Here is a 27,613-nt window from a genome sequence, read left to right as displayed (position 1 = left end):
TTTATCTACTTTCTCAGCATTGCTGAGAGGCAAGGCAAGCCTGGGAAAAAGAGAAATGTAGTCTTCAAGGGCAATCGTGTTTCAAGTAGACTGATCTCATAAACATACTATAATTTTTAAAGGCTTGAAAGATGTTGAGTCTTGTCATTTCTGTTGTAAGTTCAATAGCCAATGGTTGCAACCTGAAGTAAGGCCTCCTCCTCACTGGCTGGCTGGAATGGCAGCAGTTTCAGGTGCATGTAATCCTTAGTTATATAACCCCTCCAGACACTGAAATACAAGGGACTTAAAAAAAAAAACCTAAAATTAGCCTAGAAATTGTAGCATCTGAATTAAAGGTCCAGTTGCTTTCTTTACTTATAGGCTAGAGTCTGAGGTACTTTTTGAAGAGGAGTTATTTGTGTCATTTGGTAGTTGAGACTGAAGGTCAGGGTGGAAGAGTCCTGTTAAATTCAAGAGGTTGTGATGAGGAAGATCGTTGTTCCTCCTTTAATTATGCCCCTAACTGTTTACCTCCACAGGTAGGTAAAGCACCCTTTCTAGTTCACCCTTAATCTCTCCACAGGTAAACACCCTTTCTGGTTCACCTTAATCTCTATGTATGCATAAAAGTTTATGCTAACATTTGGCAGGAAACATCTCCAAACCAAGAATGACACGATATGTATAATTTAACATCATAAACTGGGAGTTTAAAAAAAAAATCATTTGTGTGTGGATATCTTGTAGGAAAAATATTAAAAAGTTAGTTAAGAATTTAACCAAAAGGGGATAAAAACAGAGTAAAGCTCAGGATGGGGCATGGGGAAATCACTTCCCCAATTCCACCACTGACCTTCTAGGTTGGAATAAGTCTATTAACTTTTTATGTCTCTCCAATCAGAAAATTAGGATCATGTTTCATCTGTAGATTATGTTATTACTTAGATCAAATCATGCTTATATCATGCTCAGAGACAGATATATTAGTTTAAAAAGGGGGGGGGGGGTGCTGAATTTTAATCATTGAATCCAAGGGAATTATTGAGTAAAAGCCCTGCTTAAATCACTTTGCATGTTGTGCAGGGTGGAAATCTATCATTTAAATGACAAGAAGTGATCAGCCAGCCCTCTACTGTTCATTCAACTTTTAGAGAAACATCTCTTCGTAGCACAGACTGGCTTCCTTATATAGGCCTACATTTGAGGACTTATCCATTGGAAACCTCTAAGCAAAACCTGTCCCATTTGAGCTGGCCTTAAAGGTCAGGCCTTGATGCTTGGCCGATCACCCCCACATTTGGACTTGGTGATGAGGAATTCTGAGAAAGCCAAACAGACTCTGGTATGGAGCAATATAGGCCCTCCCCACCCCATCCCTAGCTCGCCCTGCTCTTTCCTGCCATTTGCACAAAGGGAAAAGTTCATAAAATAAGTTAAAGGGCCAAATACACTGACAATCATGAGAAATCAATTAGGTATAAAACTTCCACTTTCTAAGGTTAATGCCCCATAGTACTTGTTACATCTCAGGCATTGCACTCCATTAAGCTTAGTTATTTGTAGGTTTCATCATTAATTGAGGACTTCCTGACTTTTATCGATTATTCTCAGAGCTTTAAGGCTATTTTAATGTAGTTCAAGAGATTTTGTTCTATTCTTTTTAAGATGCTTTAAGTTCTGAGCTTCCTATAATTAACTTCAGGGTAAAATGTAGCCATAAGATTCCTGAATTCTGTGAGATCTTAGAAGAAATATTGATCATCTATCTCCTAAGACTCCAGAGTTCTATTTTCTAGGTCCCTTCAATAAAATCCATGTACTTATGTGACTGTAATGGGGGTAGGCCTTGGAGTTGGATAGGTGTTCAAAGTAAGAAATATGTCCCCTGACCTGAAAAATGAGAAGTTTACTTTGGGGCCAATTCTGATTTTAGGACCCTGTTTTCCATCAGGTCTTTCTCTGTGGAGAGAGAGAGAGAGTGAAGGTGATCTCCTTGTGTGGCATAATAAAGAGACACTTGGACTAGGATTTTGTAACATTGCTCTTGGCAGGAAACAGATGTCTGGGTACTGTGAGCAGCAACCACTGTCTTCTTAGTTAAGGGACAGTGTTTAAACCGCTGATACCTCAGGAGGATGTTATTGACCAACATTGCCTGAGGACTACAGAGCCAAGAAACTTGGGAAGAAAAAAGAAAGAGAGAGAGAGAGAGAGTGTGTGTGTGTATGTGTGTGTGTTCATAATAATATATTTTACCCATACATATGATTCCTTAACAGCAGGAGGAGAGAAGTGATAACCGATGTTGATCCCTGTATGACACATTTATGAATACATTCTCCAACTTGTCTAAAATCTTCATAGCTATCCTCACAAAGGGGTCCAACTATTATTTTGAACAGCATACTTTCCAGCCCACAGCAAAGAGCTTTAAAGAGAGCCAAACTAATATTTAGAATTTTCCTTAACAGAGGGGTAAAAGTCTTCCAGGTCAGTTGTCAGGAGAGAAACGGTAGTAGGAATATAGTAGAAATTACAAAGCAGGGACCAGATTTTCAGAGAAAACACAAGTAGGGAACTGATCTTACTTGAATGGGTTATGGCTAAAACCCAGCTTCCTTGGTGCAGCAACCATTTGACTTAAATTCACTTGCGAGTAATCTTGCGATGTTCACTATGGAGATCTGGGCCTTAAAACGTGTGCTTTGATAACTTGGCAACATAAATGACAAGACATGTTAGGCCATCCAGTTGTGACCATTTTACTTGTCTTTATACTGAATTTCCTTCTGTATTCCTCTTTTATAAAAAGGAAAAAAATTTACAGAAAGCTTTTCCCTTTGAAGACTCATTAAAGTATTTTATTCAAGCTTGTGTTGCTAGAGAATGTATGAAGTATACCAGTTGTTTATGTATGTTGACCATTTGTTCTTACCAATATCTGATTGGAATAATAAGCATGTATTGGGAGGTTAGAAGTGCATGGGCATGAATCAAAATCAAATGGATTTTCTCCAAAAAGAAAGCAAATGATAATCAACCACCATGTGTTTTTAAGGATCTAATTGATAGTAAAGATAAATATGAGTGTAAGAATGGAATTTTTAGACTAGGGAACTGAAGGGATCTTCTTTGAATAAGGATCTTGAGCATTTGTATTTTTGGAGCTCATCCTTAAGGCCTGGTCAGGAAGAATCCTGTGTTACATGTGCATGTGGAGCAATGCAAAAAACACTCTGCCAAATCCTGGTATTACCTGGTCTAAAGTTGATGGCAGAGATGCATGAGTGACTTAAGCATGGGTGGTATAGTTGTTATTACAGTTATTGATGTGTGGGTGTGTGTGATAGTTTTTATTTGTTTGTTCCAACGTAGATGCTTCTCTTGTGTCTTGTGCCTTGTTCCTTTTCTGCCCTGTGTGTCCCCTCTCCCACTCTCCCACCCCCCACCCACCTCCCCTGGGCGAGGTTTTGGGTGACAGCATGTCCATGGTCTGGAATAGTGCTTGTGCTTTTGCTGCACTGCAGTCAGCTGGCTTCCTCTGGGTTAGAGAGCTTTCTCTCTCTCTCTCTCTCTCTCTCTCTCTCTCTCTCTCTCTTTCTTTCTCTCTCTCTCTCCCCCCCTTCCCTTTCTTCCCCCTCCCTCCCACCATCTCTCCGTTTCTTTCTCCTTCCCTCCCTCCCCCCTCTCCCATTTTATTATTTTTAAATCTAACTGTCCTTTTACTTTCTACCTCTTTATACATTAGATGCTGATGATCTTATAAATGTAGATCTCCCAAGTGAGTTTTTAAATAGTTTTTAATTCAGTTTGTAATTGTGGTGAGACTCAAACTTGGAACCCCTCTGAAATAATTTTTCACTTTTGGTTTCAAAATGTTTATACCCTAGTCCACTGCCCTTAGGTAACTACCCTATGATTCTCCCTTTCCCTGAGTTATTTAAAAAGTAGTACGAGTCATGACAGAATTATAAAAGCACATGAAATTCTTATCTTACTTTCTGTTCGATTGGGAAATTCTGAAGCCCGTTTTAAAGAAAAATAGCCAGCAGTGCGCATTATTACAACCTCTATGTCCACCATCTGTGTATGTACCTCTATGCACATCTCTCTATGAGTACACAACAGTGGCATTCAAAGGCCGTCATTCAGTCAAGGGACTGCAGGCATTGGATGTCCTACTCCAGCATAAAGCTACAGAGGGTTACGAATGGCTGCAGGACCTGAAGATTGCGTTTCAGCCTTGATATGCAGTTTGGAAACAATGTGCTACTGTTTAACTGCGTGAACCAAATTTCTGCTAATGGGAAGAAGGGAAAACCTCCACAAAAGCTGACAAAGCAGAAAGAACAGGATGACTGAGCTTTTAGATTAAAACTACCGGGGCGTCTGAAATTTCTTATGGCTGGCGATGGAAGTAACAGTTTCCATAATATGGCCAAGTGATCAGATGCATGCTGTTTAGGTAAGAGAGAGACCATCTCCTAGTTTTTTGTAATGGGAACGGTACCAGGGCCAGTGGGCTACATTTTTGTTTCCTAGAGGTTTTATTTGATCGTTCTCTTTTGAAATTTTCTTTAAAAAAAGAAGGGAAAAGATAAAAGAAACCCTGATGAACTGAAGCCACAAACATTCAAATTTTACTTGCCCTTGACCTGGAACTTGATTATCTCTAGAATTTCTTACTGTTTCTAATTATTGAGATTTTCCTTAACCTGCCTTAAAATCACAGCATTTTTAGAAGCCAGTGATTTCTGCCACAAAGGAGCAGGAGTAACAACTGCAGAAGCACTGTCTGAGGAGGCTGGCTCTGTGCAGCACATTATAGTATATGAAGAAGGCAGACAGGAGTCTCTGCAGAAAAGACAATTAATAGTGCATATAGTCAGTTAGCATGTTTGCACCTTAGGACTTTATTAATTGCTCAAAAAAATCCCACATGGACCAAAAGTAAACTTTCATTTGTTTAACAACATTTAAAGAAATTTGTTGAATACATTTTAATTAGAGGTGATGAAAGGATTTTCAGTGGATGATGTGGAAATTTAAAAAGAAAATCCAAGAAGTGCTTTCCTACTTACTGTTAAATTGTGAAGATTCCTCTTGAAGAATATTCTCTGCTCTATAAAATGCATCTTTGTCTTCTTTGAGAAAAGGAGAGGCATATAGTTTTTAACAGAGAAGAAAACTACCTAAGTCAAAGCAGTTTTAGGAGGTAAATTTTGCATGTCGTCACTTGTACACTCAGTGCTTCAGTAAACCCTTCCTAATCATATTTATTCAGAAATGATCCAACTATAGCAGAGCAATATAGATTCTAGATTCCTAAAATACAGTGCAAAAACGAATTTAACACCATTAATGTAAACGACTTCTTACTTTCAGATGTAATCTGAGCAGTAGATTCCAGATGACTTGGTATATTTTAAAGTTTATGCATTAAAAATGACACTTTTGTCTTTAATGAAGTGTATATCAACTGTCAGTTGCTTTTTAATGGGGAACTGCATATCAATGATATTTCATAAACATATTTGTCTTTATTTTTTTAATTAGCTTTCGAATGCCCTCTCCAAGGAAACAAACCTTGAGCAGTAATGCTGCCTACTTGAAACATCCTTGTTTAATATGGTTCAATGGGCGCCAAGCATGTATGTAGAATGCTTTGATATTCATTGGGCCACATAGAAGTGAGGGATTAGCCTTCTGAGAATTCATAATTAACTACAAAGAAGTACTTTATGTTGCCCATTTATAACAATTATTCAAATAATTGTATTCATCAGTCTTTATACAATGGATAAAGCCCATTAGAAATAAAAACACTTTCAACCAATCAGATTTCAGAACAAATGGATAGCATCCCTGCTCAGTTACTTCTATAATTTATTGCATTACTCACTGCTTTCCCTTTAGTTATCTAAATCCATACTTTGGGAAGATTCATGGATTCAGAATCTTTCCATTTTTTAACTGGCACTTGCCTTTGAATATTGGCATCCAAGGGTCTTGATGGAAATCCTCTTCAAGAGCTGATGATGTGACCACTCCCTTGCACAGCACCAACCAAACTAAAATATTCACTTGGCTTGTTTATAAAACAGCTTACAAAATCCAAACTTTTACTGACCACTTCTACATGAGCATTTCTGTTAATCTGGAATTTTTTAAAAACAGTGCAATCAATTTGGTATTGCTTGTTTCCAGAGCATTTGTTTTGGTTGTTTTTATGCTCTGTTTAGCAGTTCACTGAGTGTTGTTACTCTTAAATCATTAATACAGCAAACACGTACTGAGCATATACTTTGTGCTTGGCTATAAGAGAAGGGAAAGATGAAAAAATAAACATGATGTGCCCCTCTCTTCAAAGACCTTGCATTTTAATAGGTCCACAAATATCTTCAGAAGTGACAGATCTCATTAGAGAAATATTAGCGAAGCATGCAAATTAGAGGACCTGGAGCAACGTGGCAGGACTTTGGGCAGAACATCAAAGAACAAGTAAAGGCCTCCTTGATTGTCCCACATGTGTGGTGTTTAATAAACAAAGCATGGGGAAATAGAAGCCATCTTCTAGCTGAGCCCCCATTCTTTCTCTGCTTTTCTCTTTACCTCTTTTAATTCAGATCAGAGCTGGCCAGCGTTGGTGGGGGCTGGGGTACAGGCATGTCAAACCCCACTGGATTGTCTCCTGACCTAACTGCTTTTTCAGCTTTGAGGGTTTTGTTTTTCAGGAATACCTCTGATTTTTGAAATTTTCTTTTTTAAAAATTCATTTTGCAAATCAGATTTTTCTGATGAAGGCATAACCTGCAATCTGCACTTGGCAGATGCTGTACCATTTTGAAACCAGTAATACAAGATCATCATAAATTGATCATAAACTGTATTTGTCAATATTGGCAAAGGATTTCCACTTACATAAGATGTGAAATCAAACTTACATCAGTATGTAACATCTAAATATATTTGTGTTTACGAGAGATATCAGAGCATCAACAGCTAACAGTCAGGCTTTATTTTTCTTTTTTTGCATGCTCTTATGAATGAGTGATTTTAAACATTCACCTTCATGTTTCATGTGCTTTGAAAGTGGAGACTGAGGAATCTTTCTGCCTTGATTGTGTATCAATAACAAAATTAAATGATTGGAGAAATGTACTTACATCTTAATACATTCAAGCTATCCAAAAAAGAAAGAGATAGCAAGAGATTTGGCTCATGTTTTTAAGAAATTCATCCTCAGTTCTTAAGTGTTTTCTTTATGTCCCTTGAGGAATGAAAAGAAAAACGATTTGTTTTTACTTGTAAGGCCTTACTCAGTTGCCCAATTCCGCAGAAGAACTGGACAGTGAGGACCTCTCAGGTAAGGGCTAGTCATTAGGTAAGGCACTGCAGTGTCCAACCTGTGGGTGCTCTGTCCACTTCTACAGAATGGCCATTTGGTTTGTTGAGCAATTGATTAGCAATTGTGAATTTTGAGACTAAAGAAAAATAAAGTTTTATTAACACTCTCTTCCTCCCCGCCCGCTTCTCTTCCCTGTGGTAGTGGATTACATATCCTGGGGCTGATGCTATTAATGCAGTGAAGGTCAGGTCATCTTTGGGCTTGCAGAAAAGCTACTCTGTTCAGTGGCTTAATGGGATTTTATGTTCTAGATATAAAACAATTCAGGAGAAATTTTGTTGCATTTGTTATAAAGCAATTTATAAAGGATGTTGGATTATGAGACAAGATCTTTATTTAAAACAAAAAACTCATTGACCATTTACTGCTGTGAAGTAGACAAGAAAAGCCATGCCATAGTAATCTTTGAAGTGGAGGTGGGGGAGGAGAAGGAAGTAAGGGAGGCAATTGTTTTGTCACACACCATGATGTAAACTAATTATCCACCTCAGACCTTTTTCACAGCACACTGAGCTCTTGCAAAAGTAGGTTTCATGCTTGATTCCAGGATTTAGGTGTTACTAATCCAGAATAAGAAGCATATCCTAAAGGGGGAGGGGAGGGTTAAATGCTCAGAGCTAAACAATTACATGAGCTCCCATGATGTTGCAGGACTTCACTGCCAACCAGCCATAGCTTCTTAACACATTTTGATTGGTCACATCTTAATAAACTGATAAAAAGTCCCCCTCATCACTGTGATGGAAAAACCAAGGCATCGGATTATAGATGCTTACTCCAGTGTGTTGGAAAGAAGGGTTCCATAATTGTTCCTCCTTGAAGAGGTTTCATTGCAGCTCCCTTGAATAGTTGGTTGTTGAGGTAAACTATTAAGTACAGGTCTTACCAGTGAGAGAGTAAGATAGTATGTACCACCCAATCTTTGCAAATGCAGTTGATTCATTGCCTGCTATCTGCTTCTGTCAAACCCCAGGGATGCCTTTATTTTTCTGTTATGTAGCATGTCCCAGTTTGAGCTTAGCTGTTAGATATCCTGGATCTAATACTAGTTTTAGATACTAGTTTTGTTCACTACTGTATGCCTGTTGCATAGGAAACACCCAGCTGATACTTGAATGAATAAATGAATTCTAAACCCCAATAACTATACAATACACAAATAGAACATTGGAAAGATAGCCAGCCCATCAAGGAAGGGTTTCATTTTTGCCTCTTATCTGTGGTGCATTTGGAGAAGTTGCAAAAACATTAGTCCGATTTTCTTTTAAAATAAGAGTAGACAAGTGCTTCTCCCTGCACAGAATATAATGCCAGGCATAAGTAATCTCTGCTCTCAGTTCTGATCCTGACCCTGAATAAAACCACTCTGACACAGTGGCCATGGCAGTTGCCATGAGTTCTGAGTTCTCATTGGACCTGATTCCTCTTGGCAAATTTGCCACACAAAGATCACTCAGATATGCAGGAGTAATTTTTCTCCTCTTTAGGAAAATGGGATGAAATCAGCCATCCGCCCCTTCCTCCAGCATCATCAATTAAGAAATACTTCGGGTCTCTCAGCTCTATACTGTCAGATGCAGCCCTGATGCAGTCTATCAATCACCCCTAAGTCAGGAGCAATAAACCAACAACTGTTTGTGTTCATCATAATTCGGTTAAATTAATAATTACCTGGTCCCCCTCCCCCATGCCCTCCAGGAATGCTACAGTCATATATCGCTGAGGAGCCATAAGTCTTGTTGAACACTGATGATCTATCGGGTTGGGGCCAGGCTGCCTCTGCATCTGGTTTGATGAACTAATCAAAAACTGATTAGCACCTTTGTTCAAAGGGGATGCTGATTAATCAATTATTATTGATTGTGAGCTTGACTTCACTCAGCAGCAAAGACACATCTGAAGGGAGAAAAAAACAACCAATAAAAATTGAGCAGCTGTCATAGTGTTTAAATTTATTTAAACAAAATACATTATTTCTTATGAAGCTGTCTTGAAATGGGTCACTGAAGGGGAGCATATTGATTGAAAAAGGATGAACTTCTCAAATTTCTGTAGCCTAGAGACTGAATTCAATTATAATACAAGACAAACAGGTTAACACCCATCTTAAACAGTCCATCAATAAATTAGAGTAGGTGTTGCACATTTAATGCTAAACTGTGGTAATGAATAATATTACCATTCATTCCCACTCTATCTAGGTGGAAATTTCATCCTTTTCTTATTATAAATAAATGTTATATTCTTCACTTCCTTCAAAATAATGATAGTCTGTCTTCTACTCACCCCCGTTTGCCGCCTCCCCACCCACCGTTCACACTGCTACCTCAGCTAATGACAGTTTCATAGGCAACATATGGTGCTCCATCCTCACCCAGCAAAGCAAGTTGCCCAGCTGATCCTCCTCTTTAATCTGCATTAAAAATTATGCTTGTATGGAGTTCAGTGATTTAATTATCATCAGGCCTGGGGAGCTTATCCAGTTTGACTTTGAACCCTTTCATTCACTTTTTGGGTGTTAACTTTATTGATGATAGGTCCACAAGAGTTTTGCATTGTTTTATCAATTACATCTGCTGTTTCCTGGTGACAGCTGGTGGTTATTGCCACCCATGTGGAATAGAGTAGTTTTAAGCATATTTATCCTTCTATTTTATTTTAAACTTTTTAAAAAAGTCTCCAACTGCCTCAGTAATGAAAGGGCCTCAGGGACTGTTTAGTGGAGTGCGGTGGTAAATACACCGTGTGTTGGGGACTGGCCCTCCAGCACAATCAAAGCGATCCATCAGTCTTCTGCTTTTGAAGCAAAGGCATGGACAAGAAATTCCAGAGCTGTCATGCTTCTTCTCCAAAACATGTTCTCAACTCTTGCCCTGCAAACAAAAAAGTGATCTGGAAAAATCCCACAATGTCTCCTGCGCACTCCTTATGGAAGTACAGGTGAAGGGCAAATTCTAAATGGTGTTGATGACCCATGCCAGCTGTAAAGAATCTAGCCAGATTAGCCAACTCTGGTCCCCTAAATGGATTACAAAGAAAACATGGGCTAAACAGAGAGCCTGAATTGAAATCAGAGAAGCACTTAAATTGAAGATCTTTGGAGCCAGATGATCAGTTCCTAGGTGGGCTATATGACCCTTCAGTTATTGTGAGTGTCCTCAGTACAGGCGAGAAACTATCAGTAGACACAACATTTTGAGGGGATCTTAACTAGCCTCCACTTAACATGTGGCTCAGATTTGGCAAATAGGCTAGCTATTTCATTTCTTTGTGGACTAAACCAGCTGGGTTTGGCTCTGTTTATGTAAAGTGTGATATTCTTTACTCATATAGTATTTACAGCTTGGAAAGCGCTCTCACACATATTAATGACCTCGTGTGATCTTCATTCACTCAGCACAATTGTTTGAGCTCCTCACCCATGCCAGGCTCTGGGCTGGGAACCAGGGACACAGCAGTGAACAAGACCGACTGGAAGCCGAAGCTGCCGCAGATTTCACATGTTAGACCCCTGCCCTTGGATAGTTACATTCTAGTGGGGGAAGACAGGCTCAGAACACAAGACAGTGTCGGAATGCTGCGTAAAAAACTAAACTGTGTAAAATGAGAGGGAGTGGTGGGCTGGGAAGAGCTAGAGGCTATTTCAGAAAAGCTCACCAGGGAAGCTGTTGAAACAGAAACACCAATGGATGAGAATGAGTCGAACTTGGGGAGGTTTTCGTGAAAGTCCTGTGAGATTGATCAGGAAAGGTTGTTAGTCTCAGTTTACAAATGAGGGATCTAAGGCTCCAGAAATTAAATTATTTACTCAAGAGATAGAATTTGAACATATGGGTCTTCCTGCCTCTATAGGAGATAGAGACTTTGGTTTAAAGTGGCTATTCTTCCCCTGTGAAATCCAGACTTCCTTTGCTCTGGGGTCTTTGGGATCCTTTTCCTCTTAGACCCTTTTCAATTCAGCCTGTACATCCAGGGAATGAGGAGGGAAAATTCGAGATTTCCAGAGCCCATTTGATGTAGAGTCGTGTGCTAACTGACCTGGATAGATCTCTTCCAGCGTTAAATCAAGCCTTTCCCTTCAAAGAAGACCTTAGATTCTGCTTGGATGTTTTCTGTGCCATTGTTCCTGTGACTCACCTAAATTATGGGATTAGTCTTCCATAATTTAGATGGTTCTGAATACCATGAGAAAGTGTTGGATTGTAGAGGTTAAACATGGAGATTTCCTTATTTTAAAATTTCATTTAGTACAAAGAACTAGCTGACGAATCATATTGGATCCATGCCAGCTTGTCCATGATTTTCTCACAACGTGCCTTTGAACTTTATCATATTGCTGATCTTCCCATAATCCAACATGCTACTGTTTCTCCCATGGGGAGGAAGAAGACCATCAAATAGGGAATTTTCTCTCAAAATGTTGTCAGGATACAAAGCAAAATGTAACTTCTGGTTCTACAGGTTGGACACTGCTTTGGGGTGACTTCATCATATTCATTAATCCATCATCACACCCCCAAATGCCTGAGGTCCACTGAAGCATCTTTCCCCAGAGAGATTCTAGTGGGAAATGTGTGCTTGAAAATACTGTACAACCCTCTCCTCTTTATCAGATGTATACTCCTTTAAAGTCCAGTACGATCTTAAATGCTTTCCTGATGCTGAAAATGGAAAAGGCATCGCCCTTCTAAGCCCTTATGAGGGTGCCTTTTGGTCCCTCTGGTAATGCTAAATGTCTTGGGACAATTGCATCCTGTTGCATCAAGTCATTTCTACTGTTGGTTAAATTAACTAAGTCAGTTTAAATCCATCAGTCTTCTGCTTTTGAAGCAAAGAAAAATAAACATTAAAAAAAAAACCCCACTTGTCCTTATATTTAGGTGACAACAAGTATTTAATATCCTGATACTCAAATGGTACACTTGAATTAAAACTTGGACTAGGTGGTCTTCAGCCACCAGGCCTGCAGCGTTGACCACAGACAGGACAGGTAGGCCATCAGTCACACTGTGTCATCCTGCCTAAGAAAGGGCTCGGTCACCTCAACTCGGCAAGTGGTTATGGAGCGTCTCAGCATCAGAGAACAGTGCTGAGTGTGCAGTGCAACCCTTAATCCCAAAGAGCTGATAAGTATTTGTCTTGAATCAGTGATGATAACTGGAATGAAGCCCTCCTTAGGCTTTATTATAACAGATTTAAATTTGGCAAATACAGAATACCTGTGACATGCCAAGGGCTGGTCCAGAGAGGCACTTTCATACTGAGCAATATGTTGACCTTGGAAAATGTATGATTGTTCAGTGGCTCAGAGTAGCTGGCTGACCTGCCTGAAGTCACACAGAACAGGGAAGCCCAGCTTTTACCCCAGATCTAATGGCAAGTCCAGCATAGTTTCCAGTGGACCAGACAGGAGTTTAGGCCTTAAGTCTTCCTGCATCTTCTGCTCGGTCCCATTTCTGGAGGATGATGTAGGCAGTACCAGCCTGTGAAAGCCCCAAGTCCTGCTCATTGAGTAGAGCAATGTACAGCCAGAGCCTGTGTACAGTACTTCTAATTTAAATGAACGCACACCGAGCTCTGGGTGTCATGATGGTAATGCTGACTGCAGTTTTTCTTCAAGTAGCTTAACTTGGTTCCTTTGAAATGTTAGTGTAGTTGCAGTTCCACTGCAAGAATGAAAGGCCACTGACGGGGAGTGCTAGATGCCCGGGATGCTGCATAGGAGTCTTCGTGATTTTCTTGCCTTACATTTATTCCTTCCCTTTCACTTTCTAAAGACAGGAAAGAAAGGTTACGCTGCATAGATGCTAGTGTGCTCCAATATATATTAACATCTTAATGGGAAAGCCGTGCATGTACTGTATACATTTACTACTCTCTGACAAGAGGGAATTAAATGTCAGAAGGATTTGTAGCATCTATAATTGAATTGGTGCTGAGAAAAGCAAATCTTAAAGAAGAATAACATATTAGGATTAGCAAATAATGTGGCATTTTGTCAGTGCATGCCATTCAGTTTGTTCCCCTTCAGTAATAAAGTTGTGCTTTTTAAAATGCACACTTATTTTTGTTGCTATGACAGGAGCTACAATAGTTGATGAGAACGAGTAGCTACATTGTTCAGATGGTGCCAGATTTTTTTGGTTTGTTTTATTTTGTCTTTGAGGTCAGATTGTGTTTTTGCCTGAGATTTGGAAGACCTACTGTCAGACTTTTTTTTTTTCTGGCAAGAAGTAGCAAGTGACAACATGATCATTAAAGCTGCTTCTGAGATAAACTAATCCCTCCCTGCAGCCCTAGGAAGCTGGAGGCATTATTTCCATTATAAACTCTTGTTTGTAAGAGTTTTTAATTAAACTGACCTGTCTAGCAAGACTTCAGTGCATGTGAGAAACTAGAACTAAAAACCAAGTGACTGAACTGTTGCAAAGTCAACAGTTCTAAGTCTTCTCCAGTGATCCGTAGAGTACAAAATTGCAGAAGGTAGAACATCTGAATTGTTGAATAAATAGAAGTAGGAGGACTGATGTCATTAGAACCTCCCCACATATACTAATTTTTAAAGTGAGGCTTAAGGTAGTTTATAACCCATGAAAAGAATAGATGTGAGCATTTAAGGGGGGTGTCTAACTCTTCCCCAAATTTTTAAATATACCTTATAGCCTGAGCCAGGAATGTTTGGAAATGTGAAGGGAGGCTAACACAGAATGGTTGTCATGCCCTGTGCGATCTGTTGTACTATATGTATATTAGTTATTGTATAAGAGGTAGAAAACCTGGTGTCCTTTTGGCAGAAAGACCGGCCTCAGGCTGCACTCTGGCTGCAGGGTGGGCAGGGTGCAGCGACCATGAGCATTCTGCTCAGTGACTTCCTGCCAAAGTCCCTATTGGTCAGGAGCTTGTCTAGGATACACTGGCCATTGCTCGGCTCTCCACGGACCCCCTGCCTTTGGTGGCAGAGCCTCCTAGTCTTATCACAGATCCATGATTAAGGCGCTCACATGGCAGTATGTATTACGCTCTCCCTGCCAGGTGGTAAAGTAGCCATAGAAACCGGATCTGTTGCAGAACTCTGTTCCTAATACAGGCTGCACAGCTGCAGAGCACTGCATTGAGGATGACTAGCAAGTAATCTGAGGAGTGAAAGCCAGCAGAGAGAGGAGTTCCCTGTGGGGAGGGAAGGAGACTGCTGGTTCACTAGCAGCCACTTGTATTGTCAGGCCCTAGTTAGAACCCCCCTTCATAGGGCCAACGAGGGATGGATGGAACCAGGTTACCTGCCAGCGTAAAGAAGTCCGAGCAGTTTGGGCCATCCCTCTTGGGAGTTTCTTTGAAATGTTTTTGTCCCTGCAGTTTCTGTGATGCTCACGTGATCCCAGGGGTTGAAGCTATGACCCGTGCTGTAGTAGCCAACTTAATATTCTGCAAGCAACTTATAAATGCTCACCTGGAGCCAAGTCAGTCCAGGTTTTTGCAGAAACAAAAGCTAACTCACAAGTACTAAACAGTCCATAACTGATCCATCCTTAAGGAGACTCATGTCATACTTAGAGCCATACACATGGCTGCAGGATTAAACAGTACAGGCAGGAAGGATTGTGCCACAACTATGAGCTGGCATGAACGCTTCCCAACATTTACAAAGTGCAGACTCCTGCAGGGACTAGGCTTAAGGTACTTGAGGTCACACATGAACTCATTTGATGGAATTCTTCACTGCAATTTGCCTGGGTCACCCAAACATGCTTGGGTCTTCAGGCTGGAACAATATTTATGCCACAAGCATAAACATAACTTTACTCTTCAGGATGACTGGGCAAAGCTTAGTCCAAGAAGTATGAAGGCTCTTACACATGTTACTAAGTGAAAGAAATAACTGTATCCTGTTAGAGAACAAGAAAACGTTACCTTCTAAACCAAGAAGATGTCCATTTGTCTGAGGAGCAGGCATTTTATGAAGCATGTTTATTTTTCTATGTTGAAGCTCGGCAGCTGGAGAGTCTACCTCTTTAGTTTTCTTCTCTGCTTTATTGAGAAAAGGAGCCAGAAATCTGGAGAGGACATCCCAGGAAAGCTTCTGAGGCCTGAATGAAAGGGTCTGCACCCCAAGAGGAGCAGGACCTTTGGATGATGGTGAAAGTCATAGACATGCCCAAGTGTTTCACTTAGAAGTAATCTCAAGGACTGGCCAGAGCTACTGCTTTGAGAGCGAAACAGGAGAGAACAAGCAGCCCATGGACCTTGTCAGAACCATGCTCCTTTTGGTGGTCATATCTCCTTCAGGTCCCAGTTTCTGTCCTACCCCATTAGCCCAGTGCCTCCTTCAGTAACTGTGCTGCTGCTTCATACCATGAGCCCCGGTCCAGCCCACAGGTGCAGGCACTCCTTAATCTGGTAACAGGTAACCAGCTTTTACCCTTTTCCTCCACCAACTGGGGCAACATGGAAACTCCTCCCAGTCCCACATGTGGAAACAGAAGAGTGAAGTATGTCTGGAAGCAGTGCTGCTCTTCACAGGAGACCCCAAGCCATGATGGGTGCTGGAGAACGCTTACAACTCTTTCAATCCCTCCGGCATCACACCTGGAGTGGTGTGGCCTAGGAGGAGGCGAGGAGCTCACAACCCGCAGGGTCCCTGTAAATTAAACCTCACTTACTTCCTGTTTCCATCTGCAGTAATTGAAGGCAGAAGAGTGTCTTGCTGATGAACTGATGGTAGTAAACTTTCTGGTCAGAATATAGCAGGAGAGATTACCCTTATAAACAAGTGTCTAAAATATGTATGTCCTTGAGGGAGGGGAAAATAGCTAGAACCCAGGTATTTAATGTGGGCAAAGTGCAAAGAAAAAAGAACAGCACTGAGCATCTGTAGCTCTGAGGTTCGTGGGGAGCAGAAGTCAAATGAATAGTTTTGGCTAAAGAAATTAATCCCACAGACACTGTCCTACGAGATCTTTTGTTTTTCTTCATCGCAGAGCTTCTCTCCCTCTCTCTCTCCCCCTCCTTCCCTCACTCTCCCTCTCCCTCTCCCTCTCCCCTCCTTCTCTCTCTCCTCTCAGGCTTCTAGAGTGTCCCTGTGCCTAGGCAGCGAGGAAGCAGTCTTTTAACAGTGGACACAACAGTGCCTTTCTCCAGGTTAGGTCTTGTGCCTGGAATAGCTTCTCAAAGCTTCTCTCTGCTCTCAGTCTTCCCAGGATGGGATCTGTCTTCACCTCTTGCCTCTAATACCTAACATTCCCCTCTCCTCAATGGCTAATGTCACTGTATTTTCCTCACCCAATTCTAAGATGTCAAGGTAATTAAAAGACCCTTGTGTTTCAATAGGCCTGAAGTTCATGGCAATTGGAGATGAGTTAATTCTAATTCCCACAAGATCCCTTATTTTGACAGTTCCCTAAGAAAAATCACAACTTGCTAGCTTTTCTGTTGTTTTTGTCTCCCTGTGAGCAATTTTGAATTTGTGCTATTGGAGGAAGAGTTTCCAGAGTGTAAAACACTGTCCTCTAGCAGATACCCTGCATCCAGGGACACCCCAAGGGGAGCGCTCTCCTTCAACAAGCTCTGTTGTCTCTCAAAGAAGAAAAAAGTTTCTGTGGCTTAGTTCTGCCTTGTTGAAATGACTTTCAAGACACTGAGGCTATTGCATCTGCAATAGGCAGCACTTTCAGTCGAGGGGGGAGATTCCTCTCCACCACGTTTCAAGTCGAGCTTATTAGACATGTAGCTGGAGGGGCTCGCACATCATGGAGCAGGCTAATTGTCTGCAGTGCACTCTGCCTCCAACCCATCTCCAATGTCCAATTAAACTCCCGTCGTCTTGTGGTCCTGGGCGACCTGCGGCTGCCTCCGATTTGGCATTTCTGTTTGGGTTTGGATATTGGGGGTTTTGTAGTCCTTTCGAAGGTAACTTAATGAAACACTTTAAACACTTCAATTTTTAATTTAAACTCTTTTAATTAACATGTTTTCCATGGACCCCTCAGTCAGGAGTTATTTCCCCACATCTTTCAGTACTTAATCTCAGAGCAGAATTGGAAATATCAATAGAAAGTGTAAATCACACCCTCCTGCTGAAAGCGTTGTATCAGGTTTCAGCTCAAAAGAGCACCATTACCTTTAGCTGTCACGGATCTGTACACTTGATCGATAAACTTCAAATATTATTAGAGGTGGAGGCTTCAGAGATTTGCTCTGTTCTTTGGAGAGAGACAGAGATAAATCTTTCTTAAAAATTGACTTGAATTTGCACTCTCAGTCTTCCTGGTGAAATGCATTTCTCTTAGGCGTCCAGCAACTGCAAGGGGGACAGATTTATAGGCCATGTGCTTCTTGTACTGAAAGATTTAAATGGTAAATCCTTCACATATGACTTCACAAATCATGTAAAGTTAAAAGATTTTTACCGTTTCTGTTGCTGCTGTGCTTAAATTGTAAGGTACAGCTAGTAAATCATTTTAATGGAGGTGTCGTACTTGACTCAATAAAAAAAAAAAAAGACAATGGTTTAGCTTCCACTCGAAAATGTTAATGTATTAATCAACGGGAGAATAATTGTTTTTTACTACATTATAAATCCTGGGTGCCATTAGGATTTCAGCAAGGGGTGATGTAGCCACAGTCCTAAATTAAAATTGTTTACACTGCCATACATCCATTCTGCATTGCCATAGCTCATTCTGGGTTCATTTTGGAGTTGTTCCCCAGCCAGATATGTCATTCCTCAGTCAGAAGAAGACAACCTGAGGGAGTGATGCTTATAAAGGAAAATTAATTGCATTGTGAAGTGTTAAATAAATAAAATAGAAACTGTGGCAATGGACAATTATTCCTTGCTGTCTTTTTTGAAGTGAGTTTTTAGGTTTTAGATTGAGGCTTATTCCCTCATACATCCTAAATGTGGCAAGCACGTCACTTGTCTTTAGTCTCATAATCCTTGTTTTATCTCTAGGCAGCTGTGGCTTTGGAGTTCCTCACTTTTTCTATGCCTATGCCTAGCAGAGAATAAGTCACTGGGTACCTGGCCTCCCCTCCGCAGCCCATTACTGCCTAAAGGTGCCAATCCAAGCGCCCTTAATTAGGTTGACCTCCTTAATAGAACCTGCAACTGGATACAGATAGAGTGAACGCTAAGACCAGTCAGGACGGGATGGACTCCGTTTCTTCCCCCCCTGATCACAGAGCTTGTTCCAATGCGTTAGTGCTGCCTGCAGTGAAATTGCCTGTGGGAAGAACGGATCAGTTCAGCACTGCACAGGTCAGTCTGCCCGCTCAGTGTAACTTGATCTATCTCCAGATTGTTCTCTCTGACTACTTCATTAAAAAGGAGGTGCCCGCCAGCCCCGGAGGCAGTGGCGCACAGGGCTTCTGGTGTCTCATGATGCACTCTACACCCTATTCCTCTTCTGATCTCAACAGATTCTCGAGCAGGTGAAGAAGGCTCGATAAGGGCAGTGGATCATGCTGTGATTGGCGGGGTCGTGGCCGTGGTGGTGTTCGCCATGCTGTGCTTGCTCATCATTCTCGGGCGCTATTTTGCCAGACATAAAGGTAAGCAAGGTGCTTTGGCAGGCAGGAGGCCTCGTGTCAACACAGCCCCTGCATTCAGGGGCTTCACAAGGTTGTCCTTGATAGGCAATTTGGTTTACGTGGCTGCATAGCCTCTTGATTCCTAAAACAGGGGAGAGAGAAAAAAACAAAAAACAAATTTTAGCGGCTGCTGATTAGGGCTATGAGAGCTGATGAGTAGCAAGCTCTCCTTGATTTGGATTTTCTTTCTATATAAAGCTTTATAGATTGTTACTCTATAATCCATAATTGAGGATAGAGTAAAATCACAGAGTCGGGGCTGGTGTACAAGGTGTGCGTGTGAACCCTGTACAAGCATGGAAAGAGAACACCTGTAACCTACTGCTTTCTGTGGAGCAGGTAGACTAGCTCTGCTCCCTGGCCCCAAACTCCTGGTAGGCTGGCCACAGTAGCTAGACCATTTTGTTGGTTTAATGTGCTTTAAAAGCCACATAAATATGTATTTTTAAAATTATCAGTGCAATTGATTTAAATTATTGTTAATCACACACTTACCAACCGTGCAATCTGGACAGGCAATCATCTTTTCCAGCACTTCTCCTCTCTGCCCCATGCTGCTCTGATCCTCTTCTCCCCTCTGGGTAATTTAGCCTTTCTTTTCTTTGTCGGCCCTTGTCTTTCTCAGTTGTTTTTCTGAAGCGCTGTGCAGTGACCTTGCGGGGCTTCCCATAGTATGAACTCTTAGGCACTTGAATACTGCTCGCTTAAAGAACTGGGGTCTGGGGTTGGTCTGATAAACACAGCAATGGAAGTCCAAGGTACTTGACAACTGCCTTTAGGATGCAAAGTGACAGTCTTAAGTGTAAAACCATTTGGGACCTCCGTGCTCTGTGTACTTCACCCTCCACCCATACCCAGGAGGTAGACAGGGCAAGAACTCAACAGCCTCTTGGGGCTGAGCTGGGCAGAGCCAGGGAGGAAGGCCAGAGAGCAGGGCAGATGTCTGGGCACAGCTGTGGAGAGCCGTGGGGCAGAGGGCAGGTGCAGTACTCTACCAAGGAAAGAGGACACGGGGAACACTGCCTGCCTGCCTGCCTTGTCAGATTTGTCACTCTGAAAATCTGAAAACACAACAGAAGTATCAGCCTTTCTTTGCTTCAGAGTCGTCAAGAATACATCATATAGTGGGAGGAGGGTTATTTGATTATGCAAGACAGTGTAAGCTCTACCTAAGTATCATATAGAGGTGCAGTCCTTGTCTTTCTTCATGTGAACTGTTTGGACTTGGTGATAAGAATGTCACCAACTTTGTACTGCTCTGTCTATTGTCATTGTAAAGTGGCTGTGCCAATTAGCAAATCCATGAATCTGGGTCCGGCTAGAGTTACACTGTGAGAATCACCTGTGGCTTAAGGCAGACCCCAAGCCTTGATTATAGCTGTCATAATGTCAAATTACTTCTGCACCTGGAACCCCACTCTGAAACGGAAGGCAGAAGAAAATCAGACATGCTTGTACAAGTTCAAGCACGTCTCACTTACGGGCAGGCAATAATGATTCATGAGGAGACAGGGTTCAAGTAAACGACCTGAGATGATAATAGACCATCATCAGGGCCCTAATTCATTTATTGGCTAATTGCTCTTTCTTGCTTTGGTCTTTAACCATGTGTGTGCACATATCTGGTCATTGGTCCTGTTTATACGTTACTGTTTATATGTTAGTCAGCAGCTCTCCAGCTTTCTGCATTTTTAGCTCCCACTCACGTCCTCCTTTGCTGACATCCTCTGGTCATAATCACTGCTCTAATGTCTCATTTGCTGAATTATATCGCAGCGGTTCAGTTGGAGTGGTGCCTTTGGAACCCCCGGATCCCCATTTGTCTCACCCACCTCGCTCTCTTCTTCCAATTGTTTTTTCCCCTCTGCTGCCTGCACACCACTTCGGCTGATGATGGCCATAAAGCAAGTTGCCATCTCTGTACCACTTTACACAGAGGCCATCAGACAGTCACGGTGCTTTACCCCTTCATCTTTCAGGTACATACTTCACTCATGAAGCCAAAGGAGCCGATGACGCAGCAGACGCAGACACAGCTATAATCAATGCAGAAGGAGGACAGAACAACTCCGAAGAAAAGAAAGAGTACTTCATCTAGATCAGCCTTTTTGTTTCAATGAGGTGTCCAACTGGCCCTATTTAGATGATAAAGAGACAGTGATATTGGAACTTGCGAGAAATTCGTGTGTTTTTTTATGAATGGGTGGAAAGGTGCAAGACTGGGAAGGCTTTGCTGTATAAAAAAATGTTCTTTGAAAAGTACACTCTGCTGTTTGACACCTCTTTTTTTGTTTGTTTGTTTGTTTGTTTGTTTTTGAATTTTTATTTCTTCCTACCAAGTCAAACTTGGATGCTTGGATTTAGTTTGGATAGATTGCAGAAAATTCTGTGCCTTGTTTTTTGTTTGTTTGTTGTGTTCCTTTTTTTTTTTTCTTTGTGCTCATATATTTTTCCCAAAATTTTTTTTTCCCAAAATCTTCCATTTTGGAATTTGCCTGCTGGGATTCCTTAGAATCTTTTCCTCCTTATTTTGCTATTGTTTTTACTTTTTTGTTCATTGTTGAAGTAACTGCTTTCTGTTCAAAATTCAGTTTCATGAAAGGAGAACCAGCACAGCTTAGATTTCATAGTTCAGAATTTAGTGTATCCATAATGCATTCTTCTCTGTTGTTGTAAAGATTTGGGTGAACAAACAATGAGAACTCTTTGCTGCTGCCCATGTTGCAAATACTTAGAGCAGTGAAGACTAGAAACTTAGACTGTGATTCAGAAAATGTTCTGTTTGCTGTGGAACTACATTACTGTACAGGGTTATCTGCAAGTGAGGTGTGTCACAATGAGGTTGAATCTGTCTTTAATTCTGTATTTGTAGACGGCTCAGTATAGATACCCCACGCTGTCCAGAAAGGTTTGGGGTGGAAAGGGCTCCTCCTTTTTCAATGCCCTAAACAGACCTGACAGTGAGGGCTGTTCCTTTTACATAAGTGGACAAATTTGAGTTGCCACAGGAGGGGAAGTAGGGAGGGGGGAAAGATAGTTCTGCTCTGGTTATTTCTGTTCCAAATGATTCCATCACCTTTCCCAATCGGCCTTACTTCTCACTAATTTGTAGGAAAAAGCAAGTCCGTGTGGTGGGCAAAGGACTGAATGGGACAGGTTTTTTTTCCTTTGTGCTTAGTTAGGAAGGCGGTAGGATGTGGCCTGCATGTACTGTATATTACAGATATTTGTCATGCTGGGATTTCCAACTCAAATCCATGTGAAAATTTCCTTCCTTCAGATTTGGCTTGACAAAGGCAGGAGGTACAAAAGAAGGGCCAGTATTGTTCTCACACTGGTCTGCTGTCAATCTCAGTTCTCAAAAGGTCAGAGCAGAGGTGGAAAAACAGCATGTAGAGGTTTTCAGTTACTTAATCAAAACTCAAATGTGAGTGTTTTTATCTTTTTACCTTTCATACACTAGCCTTGGCCTCTTTCCTCAGCCTTAAGAACCATCTGCCAAAAAATACTGATCCTCGCATGATGGCAGCCATAGTGCATAGCTACTAAAATACATTACCGTGAACATATCTGAGATGGGGAACCTTGGGAAAAAGTAGAGGAGTCGAGTTACTATTTACATTTTTTAAAGAAATGTACGTCTAGGATATCTAGAAGTAGTCCTGAAGGACAAAAAACTAAACTCTTACCATATGTTTTGGTAAGGCTCCAGACTCCAGAATACAGTCCCGATGGAAAGATGGCATCAAAAAAGATAGATATCTATATATAAAAATATATATTATATAACATTTTCAGTGAGTAATTTTGGATTTTGCAAGGTGCATTTTTACTATTGTTACATTATGTGGAAAACTTACGCTGATTTATTTAAAGGGGAAAAAGTGTCAATTTTTTTTTTTGAAAGCGTGTTTATTTTTCTTGTCTTTATTTTAACCTTTGATAGAACCATTTGCAATATGGGGCCTTTTGGGAACGGACTGGTATGTGAAAGAGAACCCATAACGAGCAGCATTTTGTTTTCCCCTCTCCTATCCCAAGGCACTTAACCAAGACAAAAAGCCACAACGAACATCCCTTTTTCAATGAATTTTATAATGTGCAGCTCTATTCCGAGCCCTTAGCACCCATTCTGACCATAGTATAACCATATCAAAGGATGAGAACCATTTAGCATGTTGTTGACAGGTTTTTTCAGTTGTTCTTTTTAGGAAAATAAAAAACAAAACCTAGCATTACTCACAGAATTGGCATCTCATTTTTGGGACCTCCCATCTTTCTGTTTTGAAAAGTGTACAGTAGTGCAGTGTTCCTGATGTAACTTTATGGCTTACAATGTTGACATGTCTCAGGTTCATGTGTTTCGATTGGTGTTTTCCGTCTCAGGTAGATTGCGAAGTGTAGGCCCCACACATTGGAAAAAATAAAATAAAACAAAGCAAAAACAGGAAATTATGGATTTTAGTTGTATATTGGTTTATGTATTTTTTTCTTAAGTATACAGTGCACTGTTTGAAATGTATTGTTGAGTATTACTTTGTACAGGTTGATCACTTTTTTTAGAGTGAAGAAAGAACAAACTTGTTTTTTGTGTTTTTTAAAGGAATATAAAATAATGAAGGATGTATAATTGATGCCAAATAAGCTTGTTCTTTAGTCACACCGACGTCTTATTTTTCCCTTTAGGCCAGTTCTGTTTTTAAGGTGTACATGAACAATGTTACGGTGTAAGAAACTCCATATCCATATGTTCCCATTCACATTTTGTATTGGTTCATGTATACCATTTTTACAAAAAAAAGGAAAAAAAAGAAAAAAAGTACTATAAAATATCTGTCTTCTTAATAAAAAAATTAATGTTACAAAGTGATCCTTTAATCTCATTATGGACTTTTTATGGACACCTCGCATGAGAGAAGAGATGGGCCCCCAGTCCCGCTTCCTCCTCAGGACCTTGTGCAGGGCCCAGAGCACAGCCGTAGATGCTAGGAAATGCTGCTGGCTGGGCTTCTTCGATCTGATTTCTCTCTTCCTCCACTCATCCTTCCTGTCCTTGTTCTCTTCTCCCCTCTCAGTGGCCAGGTGGGCCAGGTGCTTTGGCAGCGTGGACTCAGCGATTTGTGCAGGTGTGTGGGATGCAGTGGTGGGCCAGCTGGACAGGCCCTTCCATGGATTCAGCTCCTGCCCCCTCCCCCTCTGTTCACCCACCACCCCCACCAACTTCCCTGTGTTGGCTGCTCCACCTGTCTCTTACTTTGGGATTTTGTGTCTTAACAATTCATTCCACCTTCTTCATTTCAAGTTCTCTCTCCTGTAACTAAAAGAAGACTTGCTGTGCGGAGGATTGGCTCAGCCGCCTACAGAAGACTGTTCTCGCTTCCTGTTTAGGCTGCCGAGACTTCCCAGCCAGGGTGTCCTGCAGGATTCCGTCTGTTGTTGTCCTCCTTGCCTTGCAGGCCGAAGTGAGCAATGCCTAGCCTTGTGGTGACTGGTCTTACAAAAGCGCAGATAATATCTAAGCAGCCCCGAAGCTCCCCTTCCCCACGGCTCACCCACCTGGGGTTGAGCTTCCCTTTTCTGTATTGGGCAGGGAATGGGGAAAGCTCAGCGGTGGAAAAAAAGGTAAGCTCTAGAGAAGCCGATGGCCGTGCATCTCATTTCAGCCTCTTCCATCCTGGCCTGGTCTCTTGCCTGTGTCTGTAAAACTCAGTTAATTAGATGTGAAGTTACTGAGCACCTGCTGTATATCCAGCATTGTGAGACACAGAGACGTGTAAGACCCTGGAAGCTAACAGGACCATTGGTTCCACTCACACGAAAAACAGGAAATGTACCTGGCTGGTGTGGCTCAGTGAATTGAGTGTCAACCTGTGAAACAAAGGGTCGCTGGTTCGATTCCCAGTCGAGGCACATGCCTGGGTTGCAGGCCAGGTCCCCAGTAAGGGGTATGTGAGAGGCAACCGCACATTGATGTTTCCCTCTCTTGTTTCCCCTCTCTCTAAAAATACATACATACATGCATGCATACATACATAAATAAAATCTTTAATGAAAAAAAGAAAAACAGAAAATGGCACTTAGCCTCAGGGGCCCAGCCAACATGGTGAAGGAGCCCAGACAGTGCCATGGGAATTTCTTGGAGAAGGGAAATCAGTGAAGACTGGGGGCTCAAGACAGCTTTCTGGAGGAGCTGGAAACCCAGCTACATCTCAAAGGATGGTTTATTGGGCAGGTGATGTGAGTCACAGGTATGGAGGGTGGCATCAGTCTTGCGGCTGTTCCCAAACTCCAAGCAAAGGAGTCAAGATTTGGGGACCTTCTCTCAGCCTCTATGAGAGGGCAGAGAGTAGCAGGTAGCACTAATTCATCATAGCTGTGCAAAGTAGTCACTGGTGAACATGTTCAAAGTTAGAGATCAAGACAGTGTTCTAGGAGAGACTGCCTGGTTCCAGTCCTTGTTCCACCACTTACTAACTGAAACCTCAGGTGTGTGGACACACCTGTCCTCGTGAAGCTTGCCTTAGAATGTTTGATGACCCCTTTTTCTTCACCATTCATTAACATAGTTACCCCAGGCTATGTGTCACACAGTATGTTCAGTGTCCCCCTCCCCTCTCCCCTTGTCTATAACATGAGGTGCCCATTTCACCTGCAGCTTACAGAAAAGAGACCCATGACAGTCATTGAACTGAGGCAAACAGGAGTTCCCCAGGGTATGCAAACGAGAAGGTGCCAGAGCAGTCTAGGTTAGCAGGAGCTAGGTAAGTTGCCTGGACCTTCATTTGGTCTGGGAGAGAAAATGGTTCTTGGTTCCTCCAGAGAGTTCTCCAGTTTGGCCTGCTTGCATTCTCCAAATACATCAGCTAGAACCTCACAGTGATATGCAGGTATGTATTGGTGCAGTCTTAGACTGTCCTCTGTGTACTTAAAATATAATTCTTAAACTGCTGTGGACTTACTCCATGGAGAAGTATTCCTTTGGTTCTCTCATCCAGAACCTTAAAGCAACCACGCAGTCACCATGATACAGGTAGAAAGATTCTGTGTAAGTGAAGGCACTTTTTTAGTATAAAATTCTGCCCAAGACTAATATGCACTCATTTTTGCAATGATCCAAGTATACAGCCCTTAGTCATGAATAGCTGGCAGCCATAGTTCTTCAGAATGAAATCTGTATAGTTTGGAAATATTTCCAAAGGAAGCATTTGGATGTCCTGACCCCTGTACAAGAGAAAGAAAAGGGTGTTCTCAGCCATCATCCAAATGACCTTGTGGGCCAATACATTAAGTCAGTGGTAGGACCATAATAGACACTGAACAAGTAGTAGTTGATTAAAGGGAGACTAGTCAAGCACCTGATTGCCCAGATCTCATTTTGTCCTTAGTCACCAATTCTGTATCCCAAATCTGAACACTTTTAAGTCCATCCTCAACATAGGGAGCTTTCAGGTTGGGCTTGAAGAAATCAGCCAGCCAGCCAGTCCTGAGTTTGGTGCTATTAGTCCCACCATTCTTAAGGACCTGCCAGGACTGAGTATGTGCTGTCTCCTGCAGGGAATGACATTTTGGGTAATAGCTAAGCAAAGCCTCACCATTGTGAGGTAAGCATATTAGAAAAAAATCAAACCATATTTCTTGCCTTATTTGTGTTTATCTTCAAATTGTGAAATATGTCTCTGATAGAAGCCACAGTATTTAATACATCCCTATCACCCCCAACATCACACGTGCCAAAATCAGGGTGTTAGGCACAAGGAACACTCAAAACTGAGACTAGAAAGCAAGAATCTTCTGTTTTCAAGTCATCCAGTCCTCAGCTTCAGGTTCTTTTTGTACCAAGGAAATTGTATTTGTTTTAATTTTTATGTTTTTTTATTTTTCATTCTAAAGTGAACAAAAAATGTTTCCTGCCCCTGGTGGTCAGTGCCAGGAAATACGACTCAGGCCTTACATATTTACTAGATACGGAAATAATATCAACAAGGAACCTGATTTAAGGTCGCTGCTTTTTCTGTCTCCCACATGGACATCCAATCTAGACTACCATTTAACTTCCTCCTCATTATCCTTTGAGGTGTTGAGCTATGGGGGTGGTGATTCTGGGGAAAGTGAAGACCACTACTGAAGGACAAGTCAATGCATGTTTTGGGCCCAGGACTTCTCCAGCTGCCTTCCAAACGTGCACTGGCTCACAGTCATATTTCAGACATGATCGCCTTAAATCTTCCTTAAGTGCTATCTTCTTCAGGTTAATTAATCACCAAGTTTAAACTTGCTGTTACCAGCAGGAAGTCCATCCTGAAGTCAGCAATGTTACAATTGCATCTTCTAATACTGTTTATCCTGCATTAGTGTTTACTTAGGGGGAAAATTGATCTGTAATTGATATTTCAGTCTTCCAGAGCTGGTGTTGGAAGAGCCTAATGCAAGCCTTTAATAGCAAGCAAATATTTAAATCCCTTAATGGTTGCTGAATATTGAAATGTGTGACTTGATTACTCTTTTTGGTTTGTTTTCTCTGTAGTTGTGTATTTCATCGTTTAAACTTACATCGGATGCTGGCAGGCTGGAGTCTAGCTAATCCACAAAAGCTGTTTGCCCAGACCCAGCAGACCTGATTAAAAAGTATTGCTATGG

General features: G+C 41.5%; 1 protein-coding gene across 6 annotated transcripts in view; it reads left to right on the top strand.

Moving 5' to 3' along the window:
* The window catches only part of CADM1 (cell adhesion molecule 1), a 352,507-nt gene extending 328,736 nt beyond the window's left edge, over window positions 1-23,771 (top strand). For 5 of the 6 annotated variants that reach the window (XM_054592571.1, XM_054592570.1, XM_054592568.1 and 2 more), the window contains 2 exons: window positions 18,806-18,937; window positions 20,956-23,771. In XM_054592571.1, coding sequence (XP_054448546.1) covers window positions 18,806-18,937; window positions 20,956-21,074 — 251 coding nt within the window. In that variant the 3' untranslated portion in view covers window positions 21,075-23,771. Of the gene's footprint in view, window positions 1-7,294; window positions 7,349-18,805; window positions 18,938-20,955 lie in introns of all 6 variants that reach the window. The other variant, XM_054592572.1, reaches the window with a different exon arrangement.
* The last annotated feature ends 3,842 nt before the right edge of the window (window positions 23,772-27,613 follow it).

This window comes from Pteronotus mesoamericanus, unplaced genomic scaffold (genome assembly GCF_021234165.1).
Source record: "Pteronotus mesoamericanus isolate MK-2021 breed Mesoamerican mustached bat unplaced genomic scaffold, CSHL_Meso_final scaffold_36, whole genome shotgun sequence".
Lineage (NCBI taxonomy): Eukaryota > Metazoa > Chordata > Mammalia > Chiroptera > Mormoopidae > Pteronotus > Pteronotus mesoamericanus.
The sequence above is the reverse complement of the archived record's forward strand: the minus strand, read 5'-3'. Positions and strand labels throughout refer to the sequence as shown.